General features: G+C 51.3%; 10 protein-coding genes across 10 annotated transcripts; 7 read left to right on the forward strand and 3 right to left on the reverse strand.

Annotated features, from left to right (window-relative positions):
* Positions 1-219: 219 nt before the first annotated feature.
* On the reverse strand, positions 220-2300 carry P170DRAFT_404656 (uncharacterized protein; the record flags this gene model as incomplete). The annotated part of the gene is made up of 6 exons (XM_024846540.1): positions 2162-2300; positions 2036-2104; positions 1462-1971; positions 1183-1407; positions 840-1123; positions 220-788 (listed from the first exon to the last, which is right to left on the reverse strand). The coding sequence occupies exons 1-6, from the start codon at positions 2263-2265 to the stop codon at positions 220-222; spliced, it is 1761 nt and encodes a 586-aa protein (XP_024705277.1). The 5' UTR covers positions 2266-2300.
* Positions 2301-3702: 1402 nt separating this feature from the next.
* On the forward strand, positions 3703-7127 carry P170DRAFT_354307 (ABC transporter ATP-binding protein; the record flags this gene model as incomplete). Its single annotated transcript, XM_024844024.1, has 7 exons — positions 3703-3816; positions 3867-3961; positions 4016-4361; positions 4467-4709; positions 4761-6543; positions 6606-7033; positions 7101-7127. 7 exons carry the CDS (start codon positions 3703-3705, stop codon positions 7125-7127), a joined length of 3036 nt encoding a protein of 1011 aa, XP_024705278.1.
* A 550-nt stretch (positions 7128-7677) lies between these two features.
* Positions 7678-8475, forward strand: P170DRAFT_354701 (GNAT family N-acetyltransferase; the record flags this gene model as incomplete). The annotated part of the gene is made up of 2 exons (XM_024844050.1): positions 7678-7755; positions 7810-8475. 2 exons carry the CDS (start codon positions 7678-7680, stop codon positions 8473-8475), a joined length of 744 nt encoding a protein of 247 aa, XP_024705279.1.
* An 816-nt stretch (positions 8476-9291) lies between these two features.
* P170DRAFT_445392 (pyridoxal phosphate-dependent aminotransferase) lies at positions 9292-10354 on the forward strand (the record flags this gene model as incomplete). Its single annotated transcript, XM_024850702.1, has 4 exons — positions 9292-9681; positions 9737-9819; positions 9877-10177; positions 10226-10354. 4 exons carry the CDS (start codon positions 9292-9294, stop codon positions 10352-10354), a joined length of 903 nt encoding a protein of 300 aa, XP_024705280.1.
* Positions 10355-10635: 281 nt separating this feature from the next.
* On the forward strand, positions 10636-12209 carry P170DRAFT_454652 (solid-state culture-specific protein-like protein; the record flags this gene model as incomplete). Its single annotated transcript, XM_024851461.1, has 2 exons — positions 10636-11906; positions 12188-12209. 2 exons carry the CDS (start codon positions 10636-10638, stop codon positions 12207-12209), a joined length of 1293 nt encoding a protein of 430 aa, XP_024705281.1.
* A 159-nt stretch (positions 12210-12368) lies between these two features.
* Positions 12369-14335, forward strand: P170DRAFT_445394 (bifunctional metallophosphatase/5'-nucleotidase; the record flags this gene model as incomplete). The annotated part of the gene is made up of 6 exons (XM_024850703.1): positions 12369-12407; positions 12463-12664; positions 12729-12918; positions 12980-13407; positions 13452-13766; positions 13818-14335. 6 exons carry the CDS (start codon positions 12369-12371, stop codon positions 14333-14335), a joined length of 1692 nt encoding a protein of 563 aa, XP_024705282.1.
* Positions 14336-15109: 774 nt separating this feature from the next.
* Positions 15110-18194, reverse strand: P170DRAFT_445395 (putative kinesin family protein (KinA); the record flags this gene model as incomplete). The annotated part of the gene is made up of 5 exons (XM_024850704.1): positions 15110-15332; positions 15405-17830; positions 17906-18000; positions 18079-18104; positions 18190-18194. The coding sequence occupies 5 exons, from the start codon at positions 18192-18194 to the stop codon at positions 15110-15112; spliced, it is 2775 nt and encodes a 924-aa protein (XP_024705283.1).
* Positions 18195-18679: 485 nt separating this feature from the next.
* On the reverse strand, positions 18680-19903 carry ubc2 (E2 ubiquitin-conjugating protein RAD6). Its single transcript, XM_024852161.1, has 3 exons — positions 19550-19903; positions 19272-19496; positions 18680-19204 (listed from the first exon to the last, which is right to left on the reverse strand). Exons 1-3 carry the CDS (start codon positions 19609-19611, stop codon positions 19081-19083), a joined length of 411 nt encoding a protein of 136 aa, XP_024705284.1. The 5' UTR covers positions 19612-19903; the 3' UTR covers positions 18680-19080.
* Positions 19904-20265: 362 nt separating this feature from the next.
* Positions 20266-22001, forward strand: P170DRAFT_463307 (thiolase family protein). Its single transcript, XM_024852162.1, has 3 exons — positions 20266-20511; positions 20595-21539; positions 21591-22001. The coding sequence occupies exons 1-3, from the start codon at positions 20350-20352 to the stop codon at positions 21789-21791; spliced, it is 1308 nt and encodes a 435-aa protein (XP_024705285.1). The 5' UTR covers positions 20266-20349; the 3' UTR covers positions 21792-22001.
* A 165-nt stretch (positions 22002-22166) lies between these two features.
* P170DRAFT_463308 (uncharacterized protein) lies at positions 22167-24642 on the forward strand. The gene is made up of 5 exons (XM_024852163.1): positions 22167-22372; positions 22437-23330; positions 23384-23564; positions 23615-24367; positions 24423-24642. Exons 1-5 carry the CDS (start codon positions 22265-22267, stop codon positions 24611-24613), a joined length of 2127 nt encoding a protein of 708 aa, XP_024705286.1. The 5' UTR covers positions 22167-22264; the 3' UTR covers positions 24614-24642.
* The last annotated feature ends 5 nt before the right edge of the window (positions 24643-24647 follow it).

A 24647-nucleotide genomic window follows, 5' to 3' on the forward strand; every position in this document is an offset into this window, starting at 1 on the left:
TATTGTCTTTTCCCTAACTTTCTGTGGGATTGAAGTTTTGGGTGTATTTAAGTATTTTTGAGTTAGCCTTTGTTCCTGGGGTTTTAGGATAAGTCATATCTACCGCTGTTAATAATATCCATGCCTAACGGAGGCTAGCCTGGGATAGAAATATATTCATTGCGTTCAAGGATATCACAATAGCATACAACTAATATTTGAGTGGTGCATTCATTGAATTCAAGGTACGAGGCCGTTCGTCAACTCAGACAACTGCGTCCAGAAATCAAAGCCATACGGGTCTACGCCGTATGTATTAAATGGTTCCTCCAGTGTTGGACTCGAACGAACTGCACTCGCGTCTACCTTTGTTAAATACCAACGCCCGATACCTCGATATGCTTCGGCGTATTCAGAAAACATAGGTCGCCCGTTAAGTATGATGCCACTCCTAGGGCTTCCACTGCTGCTAGCAGCATCGAATAGCCTGCTGAGCTGGTCGAGACTTTGCGGGAGGTTATACATAGACCGCGCGACGCTGGCGTCCCAGGCTTGATCATCGACCGTAAGCAATCGGAAGCATTTTATGATAGCCAGCGCCGCGTGAAGAATAGATACGAAAGTGAGGGACAGGTAGGATTGGACTGGTACTGTGCGGAAGGCTTCAAGCAGCGCCTGCGTGCTCGACAGACACTGCCAAATCATTTGGCGCCTTATATGAGCAAACTCGATTGTCTGGTTTCGCTCGCCATATTTGAACGGTTCGAACAGGCGAATGCGCGCTGCGGCATAGTGTGTTTGCAAAAGGTCTTAGAGCCTTGTTAGCTTTGCCATTTGTATTTAGGCCTGGGCTGACATACGGTTCCACTTCACCTCGGTTGGTAGCTGTTTCATAAAGCTCTCAAGCTCATTTTCGATAGAAATAACAGTCATGGAATGAAGACCTCCAATCGGTCCGTTGGTCGTGTTGATGATTGACTCCCGGTAGCAATCACTCACCTTCGTTGTGATCCTTTGAATGCGCACAAGGTTCACTAGTAAAGAGTCTGTCGTAAAGGACTGGTCACGTTCCAACTGCTTGCAGCAGTCGTCGAAATGTGCCGTATATTCTAGTCTGTTTCGTTTGCCAAGGAGGCTGCATAATCTGCCGGGGATCTCATGAGTTTGAAGACTGTTCAAAGGTAACTTAGCCGGAACACATACGTTGATGTTAAATAATACACCCCCAGCAAAGTCCTTTGATCTTCATTGGTTTGGTTTGGCTGAGGTTGAACATCATTCCTGAGCTGAGCTGCATCCTCAACAATAGATCCGCAACTGTGGTCTGATGTGTTTTGGGATCTATTCAGTCGCAGATCTTCGATTAACCCAATTGCTAGCTGCAGAAGACTTGTATCTTTGGCCAAGGCATAAAAGTAGATATCATTCCTGAGCCACAGAGATGTTAGTTAACTATACACAATGGGGATCCTCTATTCCTACCAGGCAAGATAGACCAGGATTGCTTGGATAAGCTCCACATTCTTGTTCATCAACACCACAGTCTCATCCGCAATCTGCTGTCGAAACCAGGTTTGAAAAACAGCCGAAATCTCAGGTGATGGTGGTCTGCAAACCGACAAGATGGTCTTCAGGAGCAACGGCTTCTCTTTCAGCAATATAGTGGAATTCTCGGTGGGCAGTGGAACAAAAGGGAGTTCGGGCACCATGGTTTTTCTGTACTCATGAAGAGCCTGGTCCGCTTCGTAGAATGATATTTCAAACCCGGGCACTATAGAAATGGACCCCTGCAGCATTTTCGTAGCCGCATAGTCCGATGGTTGGGCTAAAGGCTGGGGTTGGTGTGAAGTTTGTGGCTCCGTCGCCGATCCGCCAGCCTCGCAGGGAGTTGAAGAGCGTTCAGCTGGTTGCACAGGCGATAATGCGTGATCTTTCTCTCGAGTCAAGAAGTTCATGATGTCATCTAGCTTTTGCTCCAGTACTTTTGAATGACTGGCAGCATATTATTGGGTTTAGCGTCAATGAGCTCCACTGCCGACTTGTAGGAGTGACTTACGTCGCCTTTCCACGTCGTCTTTTCGATACAGAATCTGACTTGGAACAGGCAAGATCATGCTTAGAGCACCTGTGTATCGTCAAAACCCCGATCCGGGTTAATTAATGTGCTAGAGAAGAAACGAACCTTTGGCAGATGCCATTGTCCTTGTCGAGCCAGACGCACTTGGCCTTAGCCCTAGAACAGTTAACACATGCGTGGGGCTTAACCCCTTCCACTTTGTCTGGCATTCTGACAGACGACCAGGCCTAGTGGCTATTGGGAACCGGAACGAATGGGAGGTAGTTGTAAGAACATTGCAGGCTTGACCGGAGCGGGAGGCAAAAAAGCCCTTTGGCCGGGGCGAGTTTTGGTTCTGCGTGGGTCCATCCGTCAAGTCTTGGCGATGAATCTTCTCGGGGACCTTTTTACCCTCCGCTCCGGCAGCCCTGCTGGTCTGGCAGATTAGTTCGGGGCTTTAGGAGGAACTGGAAACCCCCTTAATGTTTTCCCATAAAAGTAGGCCTTCCTTCTGGTATTTTACTTACAGGGTTATAAGATCCCATCTTCCTGCACTCATTAAACTTGCACGGCAACGTCCTAGCCCTCTATGCTAGTATTCATTCGTTTACATATAAGTCGTTGATCTTCAGACTCACATTCTTGTGCCATTCCTTTCTCATACTTTCCCGTCATCTTCTTGCTCAAACAACTTTTCTTCCCTGTATCTTTACAAGATCTATTTACATAAATCATGGGGGCTGAAGCAGTAGCTAGCACGCAAAGCATGCTTCCGGGTGACGAAGCGTCCAACAAACAATCAGAGGATAGCACTGAGAGGGGTCCTCTACAAGAGCAGGAGCGTACTGCCACAATTCATGACTATCTGGTGAGAAAGGGCCTCTAGACCAATGGAGTTTTGGGATATAATCTCACATCTACAGCGCGTCTTTTCCTACGCAACACCGTGGGACATGCTAGCTTTAGCTGCTGGAACCCTGGCTGCAGTCGGTTCTGGAATTACGCAGCCTTTAATGTTCATTCTGTTTGGTGAGCTATAGCCGGGTTGATGAAATTACCCCAGCCAGCTAACACCCGCGCAGGGAATTTTGTAGGAGAATTCAATGGCTTCGTGACTGGAGATGCATCCGCCGACCTCAATGAAACCCAACATACCCTCAATCGACTATGGTATATCTTCTCCGCACCTTTCTGTCTCCTATCGACTCACAATCTATAGTCTGTTTGTTTTTGCGCTCTTCATCGCCCGCTTTGGTCTCGCTTCGATCCACAAGTTCGCCTTCCGGATGATTGGCATTCGACTCTCGGCTGCCGTAAGACTGGACTTCATCAAACACCTCTTCGACCAGAGTATGCATGTTCTCGATTCCCTACCACCAGGCCATGCTGTTGGCACCATCACATCTAGCAGTAACACCCTGCAAGGCGGGATTTCCGAAAAGCTCTCTATATTCATCGAGTCAGTGGCTCTCATCCTTGCATCTTTTGTCGTTTCTTTTATTTGGAGCTGGGAATTATCCCTTGTCACAGTGGCAGGCTTTGTGGTAGTTGTTCTGGTGGTTGGTACCCTGTTCCCACTTACTGTCAAGGGCCAAAATCGCCAGAACAAGCTAGAAGCACAAGCAGCGGGTATTGCCAGTGAAAGCTTTTCGAGTATTCGCATGATCATGGCGTGTGGCGCACAGCAGCAAACTGTCGAGAAATACGATGCTGTAATCAAGGGGGCGAAGGAAGAGGCGCAAGCGAGGAATCCGCTCACGTCACTACAGTTTTCCTTGACTGTAAGTCTGACAAACTAGCCAGAACTCGCGGTATATAGCTAACTTGGTAGTTCTTTGGTGTTTTCGCTACCGTCGCTCTAACCTTCTGGTACGGCACTCTTATCTTCACGAAGAGTAGACTCGATGATCTGGGCGTGATCATTGTGTAGGACCAAATATCCCCTCCCCAACATTCCATTGGATGCTAATATCCATCCAGCGTACTTCTTAATTTGACAACGATTTTCTTCTCTCTCGATCGCGTCTCAACTCCCATGCAGGCAATAAGCAAAGCGTCGCTCGCCGCCTGCGAGTTCTTCTCGGTCATCGACGCACCCGTTCCTGAGAAGGGGGCCCTTAAAGCACCCGATGTTTCGGCTACGGATGATATATTATTCGATAACGTTACTTTTGCTTACCCAAGCAGGCCTGACGTTAGGACTCTTGACCAGCTCAACTTGGGTATCGAGGCGGGCAAGATAACTGCGATTGTGGGCCCGTCAGGCTCTGGTAAAAGCACTATTGTCGGCCTGCTTGAACGGTGGTATACATTGACGCAACAACACGTTATCACCAGAGCGATGCAGCAGGATGACAAAAAAGATAAAAAGAGCTCTGAAGAAGAGCCCGCTCTTGATAACATTGTCCAAGTTCCTGGAAGTCCAGTTGAGCTCCGAGGCACCATTACAACCTGCGGCCATTCGCTAAACGATATTGACATGAAATGGTGGCGCTCGAGAATTGGGCTTGTCCAACAGGAACCTTTCCTGTTTCACGATACGATCTTCGAGAATGTCGCCCGGGGATTGGTTGGCTCTCCCTGGGAAGGGGAGTCCGAGGAGCGAAAGAGAGAACTTGTCAAAGATGCCTGTAAAGAGGCATTTGCGGATGAATTTATAGACCGACTTCCCTTGGTATGGAAACTGAAATCCAACGTTTCATGACATGCTAATTGGCTCTGCTAGGGCTATGATACGAACGTTGGTGAGAGCGGCGCTAGGCTCTCCGGGGGTCAACGCCAACGTCTAGCCATCGCTCGATCTATCGTCAAGAAACCAGATATTCTCATCCTGGACGAAGCAACTAGTGCGATTGACGTCCGTGGGGAACGAATTGTACAGAAGGCTTTGGACAAGGCAGCCAAAAATCGAACAACTATTGTCATTGCACATCGACTCTCCACAATCAGGAGTGCAGATCGCATCGTGGTTCTCAAGAAAGGCAAGGTCATCGAATCGGGTACACATGGGAGTTTAATTTCCATGCATGGGGGCGTGTATTCTGGTCTAGTCAGCGCACAAGCCCTCTCCCTCGGTGACTCGAGACGCGATGTCGAGAATGGCTTCAATGCCGACGATGTTGCCACATTGAGTCGCGAGGAGACCAAGGCAAGAACCGAGTATTCTGCCAATGGCCCTGTGAAAGAGGAGAGACAAACCGAGCCTAGTCGCGGGTTGTCTGGACACTTCTTCCAGCTTTTCCTTCAGTCGAAGAATTACTGGAGCCTCATGATTCTGGGCATTTTCGTCTCGGCAGCAGCTGGAACAGCACAGCCTCTTTATGCTTGGATGTTCTCCAGATCCATTGATCTCTTCAAATGGCAGGATGACCACTCCAAGCTCATGGATGAGGTGGACTTTATGGGTATCATGTGGACTGTCTTTGCTGTGTCTGCTGGTATCGCCTACTTTATAACCTTCATTTGCTCAGGCCACATTGCGTCATTCATTCGAGCAAAGTATCAAACGCAGTACTTCGAGTCACTTGTCTTTCAACGCGCGGCGTACTTTGACGAGGATGGTCATTCTCACGGTACTCTGATCGCGCGCGTCAGAGACGACCCGCTCAAGCTCGAGGAGATGATGGGCGTTAATATCGCTCAAGTCGGCATCTCTGTTTTCAATATTATCGGCGGCCTCATAATGGCCCTCGTATATAGTTGGAAACTTGCATTGGTCTCGCTGTGCGCAGTATCACCACTCTGTGTCTTTTCGGGCTACATTCGATTTCGATATGAGGTACAGTTTGAGAGCATGAATGATGCGGTCTTTGCCGAGAGTTCCCAGTTTGCCTCTGAAGCCATTGGAGCCTTTCGGACTGTCACATCTCTGACACTAGAAGAGTCTATCTTGGATCGTTTCGAGAAGCTTTGCCACGGGCATGTGGCATCTGCATACAAAAAGGCCCGCTGGGTGAGTATCGTTCTTGGATTCTCTGAAAGCACCAACTTGGGCTGCCAAGCACTCATCTTCTATTATGGCGGTCGACTTCTTACCCACGGGGAGATCGACACAATGGCATTTTTCGTCTGTTTAATGGCCATTATGAATGCTGCGGAGGGATTTGGAAAGAGCCTCAGTTTTGGTCCCAATGCTGCGCAGGCGGCATCCGCGTCCGACCGTATTCTAGACGCGAAGGATTCCAGATTATCGGAGTCTCCAGAGAAGGGCGATATCCCGTTGCAAGAAGGCGGTATTACCATCGAGCTTCGTGATATTCGCTTGAGATATCCCGCTCAAAAAGCCCCTGTCTTCGACGGGCTGAGCATGACCATTGAAAAGGGGCAGTTTGCAGCTCTGGTTGGTGCATCAGGATGTGGCAAGACAAGTATCATATCCTTGCTTGAGAGATTCAGCGAGCCCGAGCACGGCCGAATACTGTTCAATGGGAAGGATATTTCAAATGTCAACATTTACACCTACCGCAAGCACCTGTCTCTCGTGGCGCAAGAGCCTACACTTTTCCAAGGTTAGCAAATACTAACTCTCTTCTAATCAACTCCCTACTAACTCTCACAGGAACCATCCGAGACAACATTCTGCTTGGTATCGACCCCAGCACCGTAACCGACGACCAACTACACGCCGCCTGTCGCGACGCATCGATCCATGACTTCATCGCATCTCTTCCCGAGAGCTATAATACGAACATCGGGTCTCGGGGTGTGGCCCTGTCTGGTGGGCAAAAGCAACGTCTCGCTATCGCTCGAGCTCTGATTCGCGATCCTCGTGTCCTTCTTCTCGACGAGGCGACGAGCTCTCTCGACTCAGAGAGCGAGCGGTTAGTCCAAGCGGCCTTTGAGCGCGCACGTAAGGGCAGGACTATGATTGCAGTTGCGCATCGGTTAGCCACTGTTCAGAATGCAGATGTAATCTTTGTTCTGGGTGAAGGTGGCCAAGTGTTAGAGAAGGGGAGCCATCTTGAGCTTGTTAGGAAAAGAGGCGTCTACTACCAAATGGTGAGTTTTAATTATTTCAACATTCGGTTTTCTGTATAAGTCATGTTGTGTTAACGAAAGGGAATAGTGCCAGAACCAGGCTCTTGATCAATAATACGCCAGTAGCACTAGATGTGTCAGACGAGTGCACGATCTTCGCAAAACAGTAATATATACGTGTTCCATAGTTTAACAAATATGTGACAGGTATTAATGGCATATCCTCTCCTGGAATCTAGAGACTTTCCGTGGCCTCTTTCCCTTTCGCCGATCCCCAACATGGGACAGATCGATGACAGAGGTTCCTTGATATGCAGCTGAGCTATTTGTTCCTCCATATCATTTGTTCGTTGTTTCTTTAAAATATGCTTTCGATGCTAGGTCACCTGCTATAAGACCCTTTAGGTATTCTCTATTTATCCCGGCTATATAATTTACATCATGAACTCTATTCCTGTGACTCCTAAGGCTTATGACACGTCTCAACGGAAACGGGGGATTACAGCTCATGTCTAGGCGTGGACTCAGTGCTTCAATTAATCTCGTACTCGTTTCGCCATTAAATAGACCAGTATGTCTGCTTTCGAGGTACCTTTCCTATAAATTCTACCGCTGGGAGTATTCATCCATTTCTGATTCCACTGTGCGCTTCCAGCCTGTGTACAATGGACAGCCAAAATACCAATTTCTGTTTCCCTATGAAGGATCTGGAAAACGAAGTTGTTAAAGTGATTCCCTTCGATGTAAAGCCCCTTTGTAGAGCGAGAGCGAACGATCATTCTAACACGAAGGCACAGGCTACCAAACATGCCGCTGCCTTCTTCGAAGCGACACACCCTCACCCAGAACTATGGCAGTACATGAGCATCGGGCCATTTGCAACTGTGGCTGAATTTATCGAGACCTTTTTAAACCCAGTCCAATCTTCTCCCGACCAAATCTGCCTCGCCATAATCAACAAACAAGCGGCCCCAAGCCCACACCATCCGGATGGTCAACTCGCTGGTCTAGTCACCTGTACTGGCGCATCTGTTGCTCACAGAACAGTGGATCTGAACTACACGATCATATTTCCTGCGTTCAGCCGGCAAGGCATACCAACCAATGCCAGTGGATTACTGGTGCACTATTTCCTCAGAAGCCCTGCTGAGGGAGGACTTGGCCTCTTAAGGGTCCAGTCGCGAGCCTCGGCGGGGAATATAGCGTCGATAGTAGCGATGTTGCGGTATGGGTTTCGAAAAGAAGGGATAAGTCGGTGGCACCGAGTTTTGCACCACGCTACTCAGAGAATGAAAGTCGGGAATGGGAGACTGGTGCCGGGGTATGCCGATCGAGACAGCGTGGCTCGAGATACAGTGCATCTTGCATTTTGCTGGGATGATTGGCAGAATGGGGGGAGGGAGAAAGCTGAGAGGGTCATGGAAAGGGCTGCCAGAAGCTCACTGCTCAAAAGCAAGCTATGAATAGATATGTCAACGATTCGACGATAAATAGGTTAGAGCAGCGGCGATCAAACTCCAGAGACACTGTATAATTTTGGATTATCCGTTCATGAAGTAATATAATTTCTTTTCCCCGTATTTCTATTGCTGGTTGGGCACTTTACGAGAATGTTAGTTTTGACCGCAATCATTCGCAGGAATCAAGCTTCACTGCTTCACACCGCTAGTTGAGGTCCATGTCATCACACATCCACCTTGCATATGATATCCGACAATCTGATTTCATCGCCGATCTGCTAACAACAGCTCACCTGAGCTGTAGGAATACAAATGTCTCGCATTCGTCCGAAATTATCCATTTCTTCAACGTCATATACTACTACTCATCATCGAAAATGACACGATCATTCGGCCCGTCCAAACGAGCCCTGAGATACAGTGGCTATGACCCCTTAACAGACGTAAACGACATCGTAGATGATGATATCTACGACCCGGCTACCAACCCAAATGGCATCGTCAATCTCGGAACGACCATGAACCCTCTCATGCTCGACATGCTTACTCAGTTCAACGATAAATACAAACTGGATCCCAAGCTAGGTAGACGAAATCTCACCCTTTTATATCAATATTGAACACTGACATTTTCAAGCCATTCATTACAATTTCTCCATCGGATCGCCCGAACTCCGAACGACGGTCGCCGATCTATTAAATCGGCACTTTTCTCCCTCTCAGCCTGTCGATAAACAGAATGTCGTTTGCTCGAATGGTCTCAATGGCCTTATCAATTCACTCATTTATACACTTGCCGACGAGAACGAGTCTGTGCTCATGCCAACACCCGCATACGGCATGTTAGTCGATGTTGTACAGAAGCGAAACGGTGTGAAATGCGTCTTCTCTGATGTCGAAGATATCGACCAGTTCAGCGCTTCTGCGATCGACGATATCCTGGCTGCTTTTTCTATAACAATCCAAGAGGCCGAGAGACAGGGAGCATCGGTCAAGGTGATTCTCATGTGCAATCCCCATAATCCTGTCGGCAAGTGCTATGATGCAGAGGTTCTGAGAGCCATACTCCGGTTTTGTTGTGAGCGAGGACTTCATTTGGTGGTGGATGAGATCTATGCGCTCTCGGCGTTTGGGGAGACATGGAGCAGTGCGTTGAGTTTGGATGAGATGCCGACGGACAATCTGCACGTTTTGTACGGGATAAGCAAGGTATGTCGTGTCGGCTCGCCATAGTCACTATATTCTTTACTGACTGGGCACTTAGGACTGGGGTTTGAACGGACTACGAATGGGTTTCATGATCTCGTACAATCAGCATGTTCTGACCACATTGAAGCAAGCTGTTGGGTATGGACCCCCCGTTTTTCTCTGAGACAGTCCGTTTAAATATTCTGACTCTATCAGCCGCTTCACCCGATTCTCACATTTGTCTGAGGATTTCTTCATCTCGTTTCTGTCGGACCACAGCTTCATCGATGACGTGTACATACCCACATTGCGTCAACGCTTGATCGCCACGCGGACAAAAGCCACCAAGTTCCTCGTGGACTCCAAAATCCCATATACCCCTTCATCGGCGGGATTCTTTCTATGGGTGGATCTCAGTTCCTGGACAGACCTATTCCCAGGGGCAGAGTCAGAGTCGGCAGATCTCCAGTTGGCGCGGCATTTGGTTAAACACGGTGTGTTTTTGCAACCGAATAAAGTAAGTTGAAGACATACCCATAGTATGTTGCCGATCTAACATATACAGGCATTTATCTCGAAGAAGAAAGGATGCTTTCGCTTTGCGTATAGTCGTGATGAAGTGACGTTTAAGGAGGGTACAGATCGTCTGCGAAGGGCGCTAGATGAGTTAGAAGTCGCGGACTGTGAGTTATAAGGGGCAATCTCAAAAGATAGTTCGGGATGTATGCCTGCAGAAGCACTGGATAGACTGCTGCAACAAGAACGATATTCTCCAGTATTACGCGTATTAGTTGATATCATGAGGTTGAAGCAAACAAGAATGCCGATGTTAAAAGTATAAATCCAAAAGACATATCATACCCAGGCAGTCCCAATATCAAGGAGCGGTCAAGAGCTCATGCGGGTTATTTAAATAGCCGGAGTTGACAATTCCAGCCGAAAGCTATTAATCCTTCTGTCAGACTGAGCGCCACGATGAATCCTCAAGAGTCTGTAGTCCTCGACTACACCCTCCACGATCTCTACAATCTCGAAAACGCCAGTAATGAAGAAATTGTTCTCGTCTATGCCTACCCGCCACCAGCCGATATCCATCCTACTTCCTCAACGCCCGCCCTGACAAAGTTCCCCATCCAATCGCCTCTATGTCCCATATACGAGAAGGAAGAGCTAGCCAAGCAGTTATTCCACGGAACATCACAGCGATTCGGCTTCTGCTCTGGTCCCATGTCCATAGCCATCTTTGATCTTGACCGCAAGCAATACAATGACAACGAAAAGCCCGCCCCCATACTGCCTCACCACGCAGATACCTATAACACTTTCAACCAACTACCAACCCATCAAAGACCGCACCCAGAATTTCTCAAAACTCCAGCAGATCTAAAACTGCCCACCAACTCCCGCCTCGCAATAACCGTCCCCCTAGACTGGATTTCTCACCTCCCGCACATCACAGACCCCAACGTGCACTACAACCTCCTCTCAAAGCGCGGACTCGCGCATTCGGGACTCCCCACGCCCAAAACAACCGTCATCGACACACACCTCTCACCAACCCACACCTTCACCGACTCCGAACTCACCGAAGAAATAACACGCATGACCGCCCCGATCCGCACCACCAATCTCCCATTTATCCTGAAAGTCCCACGCGTCGCAAGCATCGGACAGGGAACATTCATAATCCGCAGCGAGACCGACCGCGTCGCCGCAAACGCCGTCTTCCAGGACACGGTGCGCAAGATGCTAATGGATCTCACGCCTTCCAACGCGCACTTGAGCCCCTGTAACCTAGTCATGCAGGACATGGTCGATGGTGAAACAGTTGGGATTACATTCTTCGTGACGCAGTCAGGCCAAGCGATTTTCAACTGCTGTACGAGGCAAGAAGTCGACGGGGCGTATTGCTGGTCTGGTGGGCTTGTTTCCTACAATGAGCAGGAAGTCTTGGAGGAGCGGTATCGAGAGATAATAGCCACCGTGGCACGGTTCTTACATCGGAATGGCTATTTCGGGCCCGCCGGGGTGGATGTCATGACTGATAGTCACGGGGAGCAGCTCGTTGTTGATTTGAATGTGCGGATAACGGGGACTTATCATTTAGGGCCGTTAAAGGGACATTTCGCGAAAAGGGGGTTTGTTGAAGCTGCTGGGTTGGCGAATCAGCGGATACGGTGCTCTAGAGGGCAATTTGAGGAGGTGTTTGGGGATGAGCTCAGGGATGGGAGTTTGTTGGTTACGGCGTGGGTTCATGCGGGAGAATGGAGCTTTGTTACGATGACGGTCGCGGCGAAGGATTTGCAGGGCTTGAAGGGGTTAATGAGAAGGGTGGCTGAGTATAAGGAGCGGTGTTGGCCAGAGAGAAATTAGATACTCCAGTCCGGGTGTTTATATCAGAATTATTGCTGTTTCGCTCCGATGGATGGCTATTCAGATCGCAAGATAGGGCATCCAAGTCCACGTGCGCCATACCTAAAACGGACCCCGACTTTATTAGTAGCTCCCATATTCCTTCAATCATCAGAACGACCTCTAAAATCCTTTGATCCTTTTCATGTCAGCCCTAATCATGCCAGATACTACCCCCAGCACTATCAGCGCTTGGCTACCCCGCAACAAAAACTCCGATGGTTTCCTCTCCATTTCGCATCCCCAATCGCCTCCATTTCCCTCTCTCCTTTCAATTCTCAAATAGAAGCAGCACAATGAAAACCGAGCTTCGCATTGTGCACTTCAACGACGTCGTAAGCAACGCCAACTCTCATCTACTCTGATCCATCCTAATCCAAATCCAACTAGTACCACGTCCCATCCTTAGACCTCCTCTCGCGCTTCACGCACATTCAACAATCATTCCTCGGTCCCAACAAAGCTAACGGCCTAACCATCTTCAGCGGAGATGGATTCTCTCCGTCCCTAGAAGCCAGCGTCCTGAAGGGCGAGCACATGGGGCCCGTGTTGGATTTCGTAGGGGTTGATGTGGCGTGTTATGGAAATCATGGTTTGTTTGGCCTGTTCACCCTACACCGAATAAGGTACGAAACTAAGCACTTTTACCAAGGCAGATTTCGACTTTGGAGATGCCCGACTCATCGAGTTATCCAAAGGTGTTCGGTTTCCGTGGGTCTTGTCTAATGCGTTTCATTCCCCGGGGAATGGGGCGGAGAGCAGTAAGGCGTTACTCGGGTGCGCGGAGGAGTATGTTATCAGGACGATTGACGGGGTGAGGGTTGGGCTTTTTGGGTTGGCAGGGACGTAAGCTATTCCACCCACCCTATGGAAATTCGACTTATATGACGAAAGGCTAATAGAGCAGTGACTGGCCCTCTAACTGCGAGAATCTCCCCCCTTCAATAATCGCATCACCCGTCGAAGTCGCGAAGCGTCTAGCAAAGCATCTGCGAACGCACGAGAGCTGCGATGTAGTTATTGCGTTGACGCATATGCGGTTGGCAGAGGACATGGAAGTTGCGAATGCCACGTTAGAAGGGGAGAGTAGAGTCGATCTACTCCTGGGCGGGCATGATCATGACGTTTCTCGGCGGTTCACAGGAGATACGGAGACTAGATCTAGGATCATCGAGCAAGGGCAGGAGAACGCGGAAATTGTATGCGATGGCCTCGTCCGTCAGACTACGGGGGATATCCGAATCGTGAAGAGCGGAACAGACTGGCGAAACCTGTCTCTTGTGAAAATGGAGTTCGAACAAGGCGAGGACGGAACAGTGGCTGTTTCGACAGACTGTAAGCTCCATTTCCTCTCCCATGATACATTCTAACCCCTGCAGTAACCCAATACACCGACATTCAGGCCGCGATAGAATCTGCCCCTGCGCCGCCACAGGCAGCAGATATGTTGTCCGCAATCCATGACCGCGTCGGCATCATTGTCCAAGAACCAGCCCTGCATACCTCTGTCCCGCTCGACGGCCGCAGCACGGTGGTTCGCAGCCAGGAGACGAATCTTGGGAACATGCTGGCTGATGCAGTGCGGGCATTCTATAACACCGACATCGCGTTCTTCAATAGCGGTGCGATTCGACCGGATCGGATCCTCGGTCCAACGGTAGATGGACGACCTTTATTGGTTCGGGATATCATCAGTGAGTCTGCCACACCTTCTCTCACAATTGCGTAGACTAAACAAGAGGTAGATATATGTCCCTTTGAAAACCCCCTGGTGGTAAAGCGAATGCCAGGGCGAATCCTGCGCCTAGCTCTCGAAAACTCCATCGGCGACATGCACTCCGACGGCCGATTCTTCCAAGTCTCCGGGCTCCGAATAACCGCAAGCTGGGACCGTGAGCAGGGGGATCGCATCCTGGAGATCCTTCACGGTGACCAGTCCGGACACATATCGAAACTGGACCCAGAGCGAGAATACACCGTCGCCATGTCATTGTTCATCTCACTGGGATTCGACGGGTACAGCTGGTTTCCGAACGAAGATACACTGATAGGCGAGGAAGCTGCTATGACTGATACGGGTCTTGTGTTGCAGATCTTTGGTCATGGAGAGGGGATTCAAGGTAATGAGGCTCATATTCATGGGATAGCGCGGGCTCAGGGCGTGACGATCTCTGGGAGGGCCGGTGACGGGTTTCCTGTTGTGAGTCCGGTGGTTGATGGGAGGATACGGTTCGTGGGGTCTGATTTCAATAATGCTGAATAGAAGACATGGTGTTTAGATAGCATTTGAAAATGTATAGCCTTTCATCGATAAATGTGTCAAGTTCCAGCAATGCGCAAGTTGGAGCTCAGCAAAACACGACACTAACATGACAAACATGAGATAACTTCCTTTCCAATGCCGTTTGAGTTGAGATAGTTGTTGTTGGTGTTTTTCACTGCAAGAGAGCCATCGTGATAATAAATTGCACGAAAGTATCTTATGAAACAGCATCAGCATCAGCACATGATACATAAAAAACCATCATCCATCACCGTCACCAACCAAGACACGCTCAATCTGAATCTGAATGTCAAAAAGAAAAGAACTTGCCCAGAGTTGGAATTCCAGCATTATCCAACCGCCAAACTCATCCGCAATCTACTAATCCCACAACGCAATGCTTTCTATCTATCTGCTTTGTTTTTTCCATGTACAAGGGTATCGATGAGAAACCGCAGGGTTAAAAGTACCCGAATCTAAATGTACCAAAGGGGAGTGGGTGGGCGTGTATGTGGAAAGGCAAGGAAAGGAAAGGAAAGGAAAGGAAAGGAAAGGAAAGGAAAGGGAGAAATAAACGTCATGAGCATAAATGAAACAGAAACTTCGTTGCAAACAGATAAAGAGAATTCATCTTCGGCCAGATTTCATACCGTAGCACGAGACATGAAACAAGGTATGGAGAAGGATATCGACATGCCCAGAAAAAAGGAGAAAAGTGTGGTTTAAATATCTTCGATGAAGGGATAAAAGAGACAACAGAAGAGGAAGCGGGGATCATCGTCGATCAAAGAACCAGCTGGTGCGTTTCCCGGTCTCCTGCGACTGGACTCCGGCAACGGGCGTGTTGGTCTCTCCTCCGCCGCCACGGAGCGGCTTTGCAATTCTCGAGCCGCCAAAATTGAAACCGCCGCTGCCATCCATAGCTGGAAGACCCCTGGTCGATCCCTGCTTCGCGGCTTCAAGTCGCTCTTTGACTGCAGTGAGTTGCGCTTCGAACCTGCAGAAGCGTAGGGAAAAAAATGGTTAGCGACTGCCCCAGGGCAGATAAGACCACGAAGGGCCGGCATACCTGTGGTTGGCTTGGGTGAGTTTCTCCTGGCTCTCCTGGAGCAGGTTCTCCAAGCTCGCAATCCGCTCGTTTCTGGCAATCAGCTTCCGCTCGGCGATGGCCACTTCCTTCTTCAGACTGCTGTTCTGTTCGACCAGCTGGCGCTGCACGTGGGTTAGTTGCTCCAGGTTGCGCTCCAGGAAGGCCATCTTCTTCTGCTGGGCCCGGTTGTTCGACGACCGGAGCACGTTGTTGTACTGCTCGCGTGCATCGTCCAGGGAGATCTCCAGCTCCACCACACGCTCGCAGCGGTTCTGCAGATCGCGCATCAGGGACTTTTTCATCGCGTCAAACTCGGCAATCTGCTGGTGCAGGTTCTTGCCGGCGGCGCCGTTCGTCGACACGCGAGATTGCGAGTCCGCAAGGGACTGGCGCAACTTGCCAAGCTCTTCGTCCTTGCGTGTAATTTCACCCCGGAGCTCATTGGCGGCCTGCAACTCGGTCTCCTTGCGGGTCACGTACACCTTCTCCAACCGTTCTCTAATCTCCTCCACATCCCCTTCGCCCAGGTTTCGCTCCAGCAGCTTCTCATAGTCCTGCTCGAGAGTGGTCAACTTCTCTTCCACTTCCACCCTACGGCTGTCCTGCAGCTCGCCCAGTTCACCCCGATCGTTCATTGTGAGTTCGGCCTGGCGGATGAATCCCTGGGTTTCCATGAGGCTTGCTCGGAGCTCCAGGAGATCGTCGGGCGCAATCGTCTCGCCCGTTTCGCTGACCTTGTGCAAGGAGTCAACGCGCTGGATGAGATCCTGCAGTTTCCGCTCGTTGTCCGAGAACACGTCGCCGCCCAGGTCGAAACCAGCCATCATCTTCGCCATCTTATCGGCCTTCTTCTTCTCCTTCTCGTCCAGGGCCGCGCTGGTCTCCTTCGCCTTCATCCGGACGTCCAGAAGCTGCTGCTTGACATCGTCCAGCTCCGTGGTCAATTCCGAGTTGGCCTCCCGAAGGCTGTCCATTGTAATGGACGCTTCTTTGCCCTCGTACGAGACCTTTTCAAGCTGCATGCGGAGCTCATTGACCTCGGTGTTGAGCTTGTCGTTGTCCTTGCCCGAGCGCGCCGAGTTCTCCTTCATACTGCGGAGCTCCTCGCGAGCTTCACGGAGACCCCGTTCGACATTGGCGATGTGCGATTCCTTCTCGGCGATCTGGTCGTGAAGGTCATTCTCCCGCCGGAGGAACTCCTCCCGTTCATCTTTCTCGAGAATAATGCTGGGAGTGCTGGAGCGATCGCCGATGCGCGAGTCCGGTCGCGGCGTTTCGGAGCGAGGCGTTTCTTGAAGTCGAGAGGGAGTGGCAGGCCGCGGCGCACGTGCCTCCGCCTTTGCGGCGCTGACCACCTCATTTCCGCGGGCGGGCGTCCATCGGTCCTTGGGCACCTGGTCACCGCTTCGCCACGATTGAACCTCGGTTTCCAGAGCAGAGATGTAGGTCTCGAAGTTGGTGACCTGGCCCTGAGCTTTCCGCAGCAGCGCCTTCAGCTCGGCCGGACTCAACTCGGCATTGACCTTCGCCTTGTTCTTGATGGCCTTGGCACGTACACCGAATCGCAGGGTGGAGATGGTTTCCGCGTCGTTGTAGCTACTGGGCGAGCAGTTGATGATGAGCGTGGTGCGCGAGTTACCTCCCAAACTCTCCTGCAGAATTCGGGTCAACTTCGAGTCACGGTACGGGATGTGAGACGATTTGCCGTCGGTCAGGGCGTTGATGACCATGCCCAGCGCACTCAAACTCTTGTTAATCTTCTTGGCCTCCTCCAGGGTCTGGCCACTGGCACCCGTCTTTCCGACCTTCTCACTACCGGCCAAATCGACCAGGAACAGCTGACCACTCTTGGCGGAGCCGGTCTCCAGGTTCTTCTGCGTAACGGTGATGACGAAAATCGAATGGGACCGAGAAGACTCCTGGTTCATGTTGGTCGCGGAAACGGCTCTGGCCGCACCACCACGGCGCATCACCTCGTACACCTCCTGTACGCTAGAGACGTAGACCTCCAGCAAGCCTTTCACATAAACACCCCGCGACTTCTCCTCGTGCACGGGCAGGTTATCGTTATGGGGAACCAAAAGATCGCGAATGCGTTCCATGTAAATCTCCATATAGCTGACGCGGACGGTGTACTCGATGTTGCTCGGGCTAGTGAGGATGCTGGCGAAGATCTGCTCGACGATACGCGGAATGATACCCTTGCCAATGTCGTCGTCGATGTCCGAACCCATCATGGTATACGACTTTCCTGCACCGGTCTGACCATACGCGAAAACGGTTCCGTTGTATCCATTCAGAATATCGTCGACGGTGGGTCGGATGGAGAAGTCGAAGATGTCGGTTTGGTACGAGTCCATTGGGAACACCCGATCGAAGGTGAAGGACCCGTTGCCCTCCCTCGACTAGCCTCGCAGTCAATACCACCACACACATCTCGCAAGGGGGTAATAAAGCCATTGAAGGATAGAAGGACTCACGCTGATCTGACATGATTGCTCATTTTCAAAGTCAACGATGGGTTCTCCGCCGGACGCCAATTCAACTTTATTTTGCGGTCGGAATCTCGCAACGACTGTGCAGAGGGAACAAAACGTGTTAGTCGGACGGACCGCACGGGGAGGTCAATAGACACGATCCACGGTCCACGTACCCTTGATGGTGTTGGGGCCAGATGACCTGTCATTCGAGATAGCTGGTCAGCGTGTGTGCTTTCCGTCTGGAGCGGGAGGTGTGCGACGACGACTCGGGCGGAGAGACTTACGCCATGATCGCTCTGACCCAAGCTCAATAGAACCGGATCAAGAAAAACTAGGAACGCGAAACAAAAAGAAAACCCCACGAGGGGAGGGGTCAAGGATGGCGGGCAGTATTTGACAAGCCGGTCGAGTCGAGGTCCAGTCGGTGGGAATTCCAAGACCGAGTGGGCGTTGTTTGGGTCAGGGGTCCACGTGCACAGCACACGCAGAGAACGTGGGCAGCTGAAGGGATCACCGACCCGAGAGACAGGACTGGGGTCACAACAAGAGGCCCGGAGAGATCACAACACCGCAGGCCGTGAGGACGAATGTATTCGGAGGAGGGGAGCAGCAGGCAAACGACGGGGATTCTTGAGGAGTCGGTGGAAGACGAATCGACACGAACCGTTAGTCCCGGTCTTGGCATCCGCCTAACAGAAGCAGCCTCATTAAACGTGCTTTACTTGAGACGATATTCACTGTGCTGATCACACAACCGGAGTTACAGAGAAAGGGAGTAAATAAAAATGAAATAAGAAAGTACCAAGTCACTAGGGGAACACTGCGAAACACTAAAACCAGGCCGGAACAGCGCAGCGTACGCACGAGCATGCAGCAGCAGCAATATGAAACAAGAGATGCAATTATCCACAAGACCGAGAACAAAGATATTTACCAGGCGCCAAAACCCCGCGCTGTGCATGTCATCAAACGGCGTGAGAAATTCCCCGATCACAGCGCCCAAGTCTCGCCCCGATCCCGTCGGGTCAAGGCAGCTTGTCGTCTGTTTGACATGAGCGGACAAAGTCGTTCCATCAATCAGACCATCAACAAAAAAGAAATATAAGAGTCGAGAGGTATCTCAAGCGGACAATAAGGGAGAGGGATAAGAAAAGTTAAAGAAAAAAAAAATCCCATTAGTCCTCCCAGCTTTTCTCGACCGTTTCACGCACCCGCTTCATGTATTCCTTCCGGTTGTCCTTGTAGAGGTTCGAGGCTTCTACGTTGGCTGGCGATGATGTATTCGGGTCATTGAGCAGACTGTGTGGCGACAGGATGGTGATTAGCCTGGCATTCATACATCGGCACGGCAGCCAATGGGACTTACCTTTGAATACTAGTGAGGATCGCCGCCACGTCATAAGTTGGGCTCCAACGGTTCTGCAGGATGTCTAGGCAAAGCTCGCCAGTGCCATACACATTGGGATGAAACATCTGACTGATGAATTTAACGCCTGGGGGCTTGTTTGGGTACTGCTCTTCGAAATGCATGACGAGACGGAAGGTTCCGTCCTCAAAGGGAGTATCGGCGGGTCCAATGATCACGGCATTCCTGGGGCAAAACATGTTAACACCGACCGCTTCCAAATGATATGGGAGCCCTACCAGGTCATAACATTGTCCGCTACTGGAGATGCCGAAACACCGGCTGGGGGGTCTGTCTGCATACGCTGTTCACCAAAGGTTGGTCAGTCCACGAGATCTAGATGGGAAATTCCCATTAAATGGAATGTCGATCTGGTCGGTCAGAAAAGGTCATGAGAGCCAGAGCTCCATGATGTTGATTTGAAAACATGACTGATTGATGCGCATGCCGGGGGGACAGACCTTAAAGTCACGCATGAGACGGCGGCGAGCAGAGGTCGACATCGCGGCGGGGTACGGGAACGGGAGGTTATCGGAGGAAGCTGTTTGGCGATAAAGATTAGAGGATCGAAGGAGCCGAGATGCCGATGAAGGCTGCAAGGCCTAGGTAAAAGACAGCCGAATCCAGGGAATGAGGAGGAGTAGGATGTGGCGGATGGAGTGAATCTGGATGAACGGGGAGAAGAGAGAGAGGGAACAACAATAGCGGGAAGGGAAGGTGGTGCAGATCCCGCGGCCGGTCGCCATCGGGGGAATATGCTGGATGGGGAAACTAGCTCTTTCGGGCACGGCCTCCGATGACGCATGATTATGTCAGGCTCTGCAGTAGGTCACCTGACTTTGCATCACGTGTGTCGCCAACAGCCTCGGTCCAACGCGGGCGGGCGGACGGCTACAGGCGGAATGGCGGATTGCGGAGAAGAGAGCGGTGCTTGATCTGTAGCCACGACTTCACTCTTCATTCATCCCTTTCCCTTCACACCTCAATCCCATCTTCCTTCTGTACATCTAACCTTCTCATCCCTTTCCTTCCTTACAGCATGGCTATCCGCACATCGATGGGGCCTACAGCCCGCCTGTTCTCTAATAGAGCCTCCGTCCCCGCATCTCAGTGGCACAGGCACTTTAGTGCAGCTCGTCCAGTGTTCAAGGAGATCCAAGACGCCTATATTCTCAGTGGTGCCCGTACTCCCACTGCAAAGGTAAGAAAACCTTCCCGAATTGAAGAACCGTCTTTCCTTTTTGTTATCCTGTTATTACATCACATACTAACCATCCATATCAGTTCAACGGCTCTTTCGCCTCCGTTTCTGCCCCTGAGCTGGGCGCAACGGCCATCAAGTCTGCCGTGGGCAAATCGAATGTCCCCGTCGACAAAATCACAGATGTATACATGGGCAATGTACTTCAAGGGTCGGTCGGACAGGCCCCCGCTCGACAGGCCTCGATCTTCGCCGGTCTATCTCCCACCGTGGAAGCTTTGACTGTGAACAAAGTCTGCGCGTCTGGTCTGAAGGCTGTCGCATTGGCCGCACAGAACATTCAACTCGGTTTGGCAGAGGCCCAGATCGCTGGTGGAATGGAGAACATGTCTCGGGTACCTTACTATCTCCCCCGGGCCGGCCAGCTGCCTCCGTTCGGCGATCTGAAGCTAGAGGATGGTTTGGTCAAGGACGGACTCTGGGATGTCTACAACAAGTTCCACATGGGTATCTGTGCCGAGACCACAGCCAAGAAGTACGAGATCTCCCGTGAAGCCCAGGATCAGTATGCGATTCGGTCGTACGAGAGGGCGCAGAAGGCGTGGGCGGAGAACAAGTTCGCCGATGAAATCGTGTCGGTCACCGTCAAGGGTAAGAAGGGCGACACCGTGGTCGAGCGCGATGAGGGGTATGAGAACCTCCGTGCCGACAAGATGGCGACTTTGAAGCCTGCCTTCCTCAGAGACGGCACTGGTACTGTGACGGCCGGTAATGCTTCGACCATGAACGACGGAGCTTCGGCCCTGGTCATCACCAGCAAGGACATTGCTCGTGAATTCGGTCAAGGCAACCGTGCCTTGGCGCGCATTGTCTCCTCTGCCGATGCTGCCATCGACCCCGTGGACTTCCCCGTTGCCCCCGCCAAGGCTGTCCCTATTGCCCTTGAGCGGGCCGGAATCACCAAGGAGCAGGTTGCCGTGTGGGAATTCAACGAGGCCTTTGCCGCCGTGATCAAGGCCAACGAGAAGGTTAGTCATGATCAATCTGACACAGTCTGTATATATTCTAACTCCACACAGATCTTGGGTCTTGAGAACGCGCGCGTCAACCCTCTCGGAGGTGCCATTTCTCTGGGGCATGCCCTTGGCAGCTCCGGATCCCGCATTCTGGTAACCCTTCTGCACCAACTGCAGCCCGGCGAGTACGGCGTTGCTGCCATCTGCAACGGCGGTGGTGCTGCCAGCGCGATGGTTGTCCAGAAGTTGGACAAGGTCGAGTAAACAGAACGCTTTATGAGCAACTATATAGTTCCCTCGGTATGCCGCGCTTGTTTTACTCTGTTTACCCTCACTCCCGAGCCTTTCTATTGCTTCTCATCTTCGCCTCACTCCTGGCCAAAAGCAGCCACACGTACCTTATACCCGTCTAGCGCTGTCAAAATATCATGCATGTATATAACCCTCAAATTACGAAATTCCAGTTTTTCCAATAGCAAACTGTCTCCATTCTAAGCTCGTAGTTCACACTCACGGCCCACAGCACGTGACCCGCCGTCCTCCATCGGGACGTCATATTTTGCGCTAACCCAAAGCATCGCCCATGCATCTCGATCTGCAGCGCATTTCAAGCGAACAGACATACAACTGCACTGCTCACTGCCGTGTAGCGATTCAATCGAATATCTATCTCCATTTCCATCATCTCAACCATGACCCTCCTCCCCTTAACTGCAGCCCCAGCCCCATAGTCCAAAATGCTAGACCCTGTCGAGCTGCAACTCTTCCCCTCTTGTCTAAGCTGCCTTGCATGGTCGGAGGACGGCGAATTGGCCGTCGCAGCAGGGGAAAATATCCAGATCCTAGTGCGCATTCCCTTCCCCAACATCAAGCACAGCTCAAGCAAGGGAGCAAACTAACGCGCCCCAGACCCCCAAAAAAACCAACGAAGACACAGAAGCCGGCTCCAGGCGCAAACCCAGCGCGTGGAACATCGCGCGCGTGCGCGCAAATGTCTTCACGAACGAAGAATGGCCGACGGTGATGCCTCAGCCGCGAGACGCCTTTTCGCTGGGTCGCGAGCAGTCGGTGAGTAATGTTGTCGGGCTGGCGTGGTCGTCGCCAGGGCTGGGTAAGTACAGACGGTCGGTGCTGGCCGTGTTGACGTCGAATATGGTGTTGTCGTTTTTTGAAACGGTCGGGGCGCAGGAGAAGTGGACGCGTGTGGCGGTTGTCAATCAGGTGTTGAGGGAGCGGGCAGAGTCGCTGGTGGAAAACGAGGGCGACAGGCTGCGCAAGTCGGCGGTTTCGACGTTTGCGTGGTGTCCGCCACTCAAGGGGGGAGATGGGGAGAAGGGCCCGGAGAGTCGATGGGGGGTTCATTTGCTTTCGGTGGTGACGGATGAGAATGAGGTTGTGTTGTTGCGGCCGAGGAGGACATCTGCTGGGTACTCGATTGATGTGCTAGCTGGTGTGGCCCTCCAGGATTTGGATCAGGAACATCCTCGGGTCCAGCCTGGGTCGCTCTTGTCGACGGTGTTCAAGACGCAAATAAAATCATTGGCAATAGAGTCTGGGCCTTGGTTCTATCGTTTGGGTGGAAAGGGTGGGAAAGATGTCTCGTCTGCCACTGGCAATGTGGCAGTTCTCTATGGTACAACTGTCAAACTGGTGAAGTTTGATGTCTCATTGGCTGTAGACCAAGTCAGAGAACCGTCTCAATCCCGTTACAAGGTCACGGTTGATTGTCATGAGAATGCTTCTGTTGAATGGCCAGACATACGCTCCTACCATTGCACGGGTCCACTTCAATGGCTATACAAGGTAACTAACTCTCCTTAAAATCCGATCATGGAGTTTGCTAACTATGGTTTCAGGAGGGTTCTTCTGACATTCGTCTCGCCGCCGGTACTCTAGGTGGCGTGCTTCTAATAACACTTCCATCCGAAGCCTACGAAGGCACAGCTACCAGTCAGCCCCAAGTACAAGAATCAGTATTCGAGACAAACGCAGACGACACGGGCCATGAAGAACGCGGACACTGGGAAGCAACAGGAGGTAAGCACCGACACTCAAACCTCCAACCAAATCCCGCTCACAAAAGACAGCAATGACCGCTGTATTCGACGAAGAGACAAACAACCAGAGTCTGCACCTCGGCACCATCGGCGGATACACACTCGCCACGATTCCCTCTGCAGACGAAAGCAACTGGCAGTTCACGGACCCGCCATGGAAGCAGCAATTCGACAACATGCGCGAGCAATTCGACATCGACGGCGACCTGGGCGGACTAGCCGTCGGTCGCATCTGGGGTCTCGCAAACTGTCGCGGCCTCGTCGCCGCAGCATTCACCCTGAACCCGGGCGATCTCATCGAATACCGAACTGCAGCGGAAGAACGAACGACCATTTTGTTTTCCCGCGCATGTACCCAAGCTCGAGAGTTCGATGACGCTCTCCTCCGTCCAGCAGTGCCGGACCGATCGCCCATCTTTCTACGTGCAAGGCGTGAAGAAGTCTTAGGCCACATCCTCTTCTCCAACGGCGGTAAATTCGACAAACAACCATGGGTACCTAAGATCCTCTACGCCGCTGCATGCTGCACGATCGTCGACTCCCAAAACACGAAGCTGCTATCCCAAGCCCGCAAGGCACTCCAATGGATCGCCAAAACGACTGGGGCCGATCTCGTCGATGAGATCGAGAACTGCTCGTCGCCTGGGACAGCAGTGGATGCTAAATCGGCAGACCAGCTCGCCGGGCCCGGTCAGCGCGTATTTGAGAAATGTGAGATCTGCGATGCTGGGATTGGCTGGTATTCGGGGCAAGAGGCACAATGTGCCTCGGGTCACTTATTTGGTAAGTGGTATCTCTCTGGGAGGCAATGGGATGGTTTCACTAACGCGCGATCTAGTTCGATGTGGATTGACTTTGCTTTCGATTCAAGATCCTGGGGTCTCAAAGTTCTGTTCAATTTGTGGGACGGAGTATTTGAATGAGGAGCTTACGGGTGTTTCGCATGATGCCGAGCTCCAAGAGGCGAATAGGCATTTAGCGGATGTGTTTGATACATGTGTTTACTGCAATGGAAAATTTCGGGATTAATTTTTGTGTTTCCCTTCCAGGGGGTTTATTTTTT

The sequence above is a fragment of the Aspergillus steynii genome, assembly GCF_002849105.1.
Source record: "Aspergillus steynii IBT 23096 chromosome Unknown P170scaffold_3, whole genome shotgun sequence".
Classification (NCBI taxonomy): Eukaryota; Fungi; Ascomycota; class Eurotiomycetes; order Eurotiales; family Aspergillaceae; genus Aspergillus; species Aspergillus steynii.

What these genes read in the sequence shown, in the direction of transcription:
- ubc2 (XM_024852161.1), bottom strand. Translation starts at nt 19,611, where the DNA reads ATGCAGACAGACCCCCCAGCCGGTGTTTCGGCATCTCCAGTAGCGGAC. An exon ending in GCGGACAATGTTATGACCTG is followed by an intron (nt 19,497 to 19,549) that starts GTAGGGCTCCCA and finishes GTTTTGCCCCAG; the next exon opens with GAATGCCGTGATCATTGGAC. An exon ending in ATCCTCACTAGTATTCAAAG is followed by an intron (nt 19,205 to 19,271) that starts GTAAGTCCCATT and finishes GTCGCCACACAG; the next exon opens with TCTGCTCAATGACCCGAATA.
- P170DRAFT_463308 (XM_024852163.1), top strand. Translation starts at nt 22,265, where the DNA reads ATGCTAGACCCTGTCGAGCTGCAACTCTTCCCCTCTTGTCTAAGCTGC. An exon ending in CACTTCAATGGCTATACAAG is followed by an intron (nt 23,331 to 23,383) that starts GTAACTAACTCT and finishes CTATGGTTTCAG; the next exon opens with GAGGGTTCTTCTGACATTCG. An exon ending in TGCCTCGGGTCACTTATTTG is followed by an intron (nt 24,368 to 24,422) that starts GTAAGTGGTATC and finishes CGCGCGATCTAG; the next exon opens with TTCGATGTGGATTGACTTTG.
- P170DRAFT_463307 (XM_024852162.1), top strand. Translation starts at nt 20,350, where the DNA reads ATGGCTATCCGCACATCGATGGGGCCTACAGCCCGCCTGTTCTCTAAT. An exon ending in CCCGTACTCCCACTGCAAAG is followed by an intron (nt 20,512 to 20,594) that starts GTAAGAAAACCT and finishes CATCCATATCAG; the next exon opens with TTCAACGGCTCTTTCGCCTC. An exon ending in TGATCAAGGCCAACGAGAAG is followed by an intron (nt 21,540 to 21,590) that starts GTTAGTCATGAT and finishes AACTCCACACAG; the next exon opens with ATCTTGGGTCTTGAGAACGC.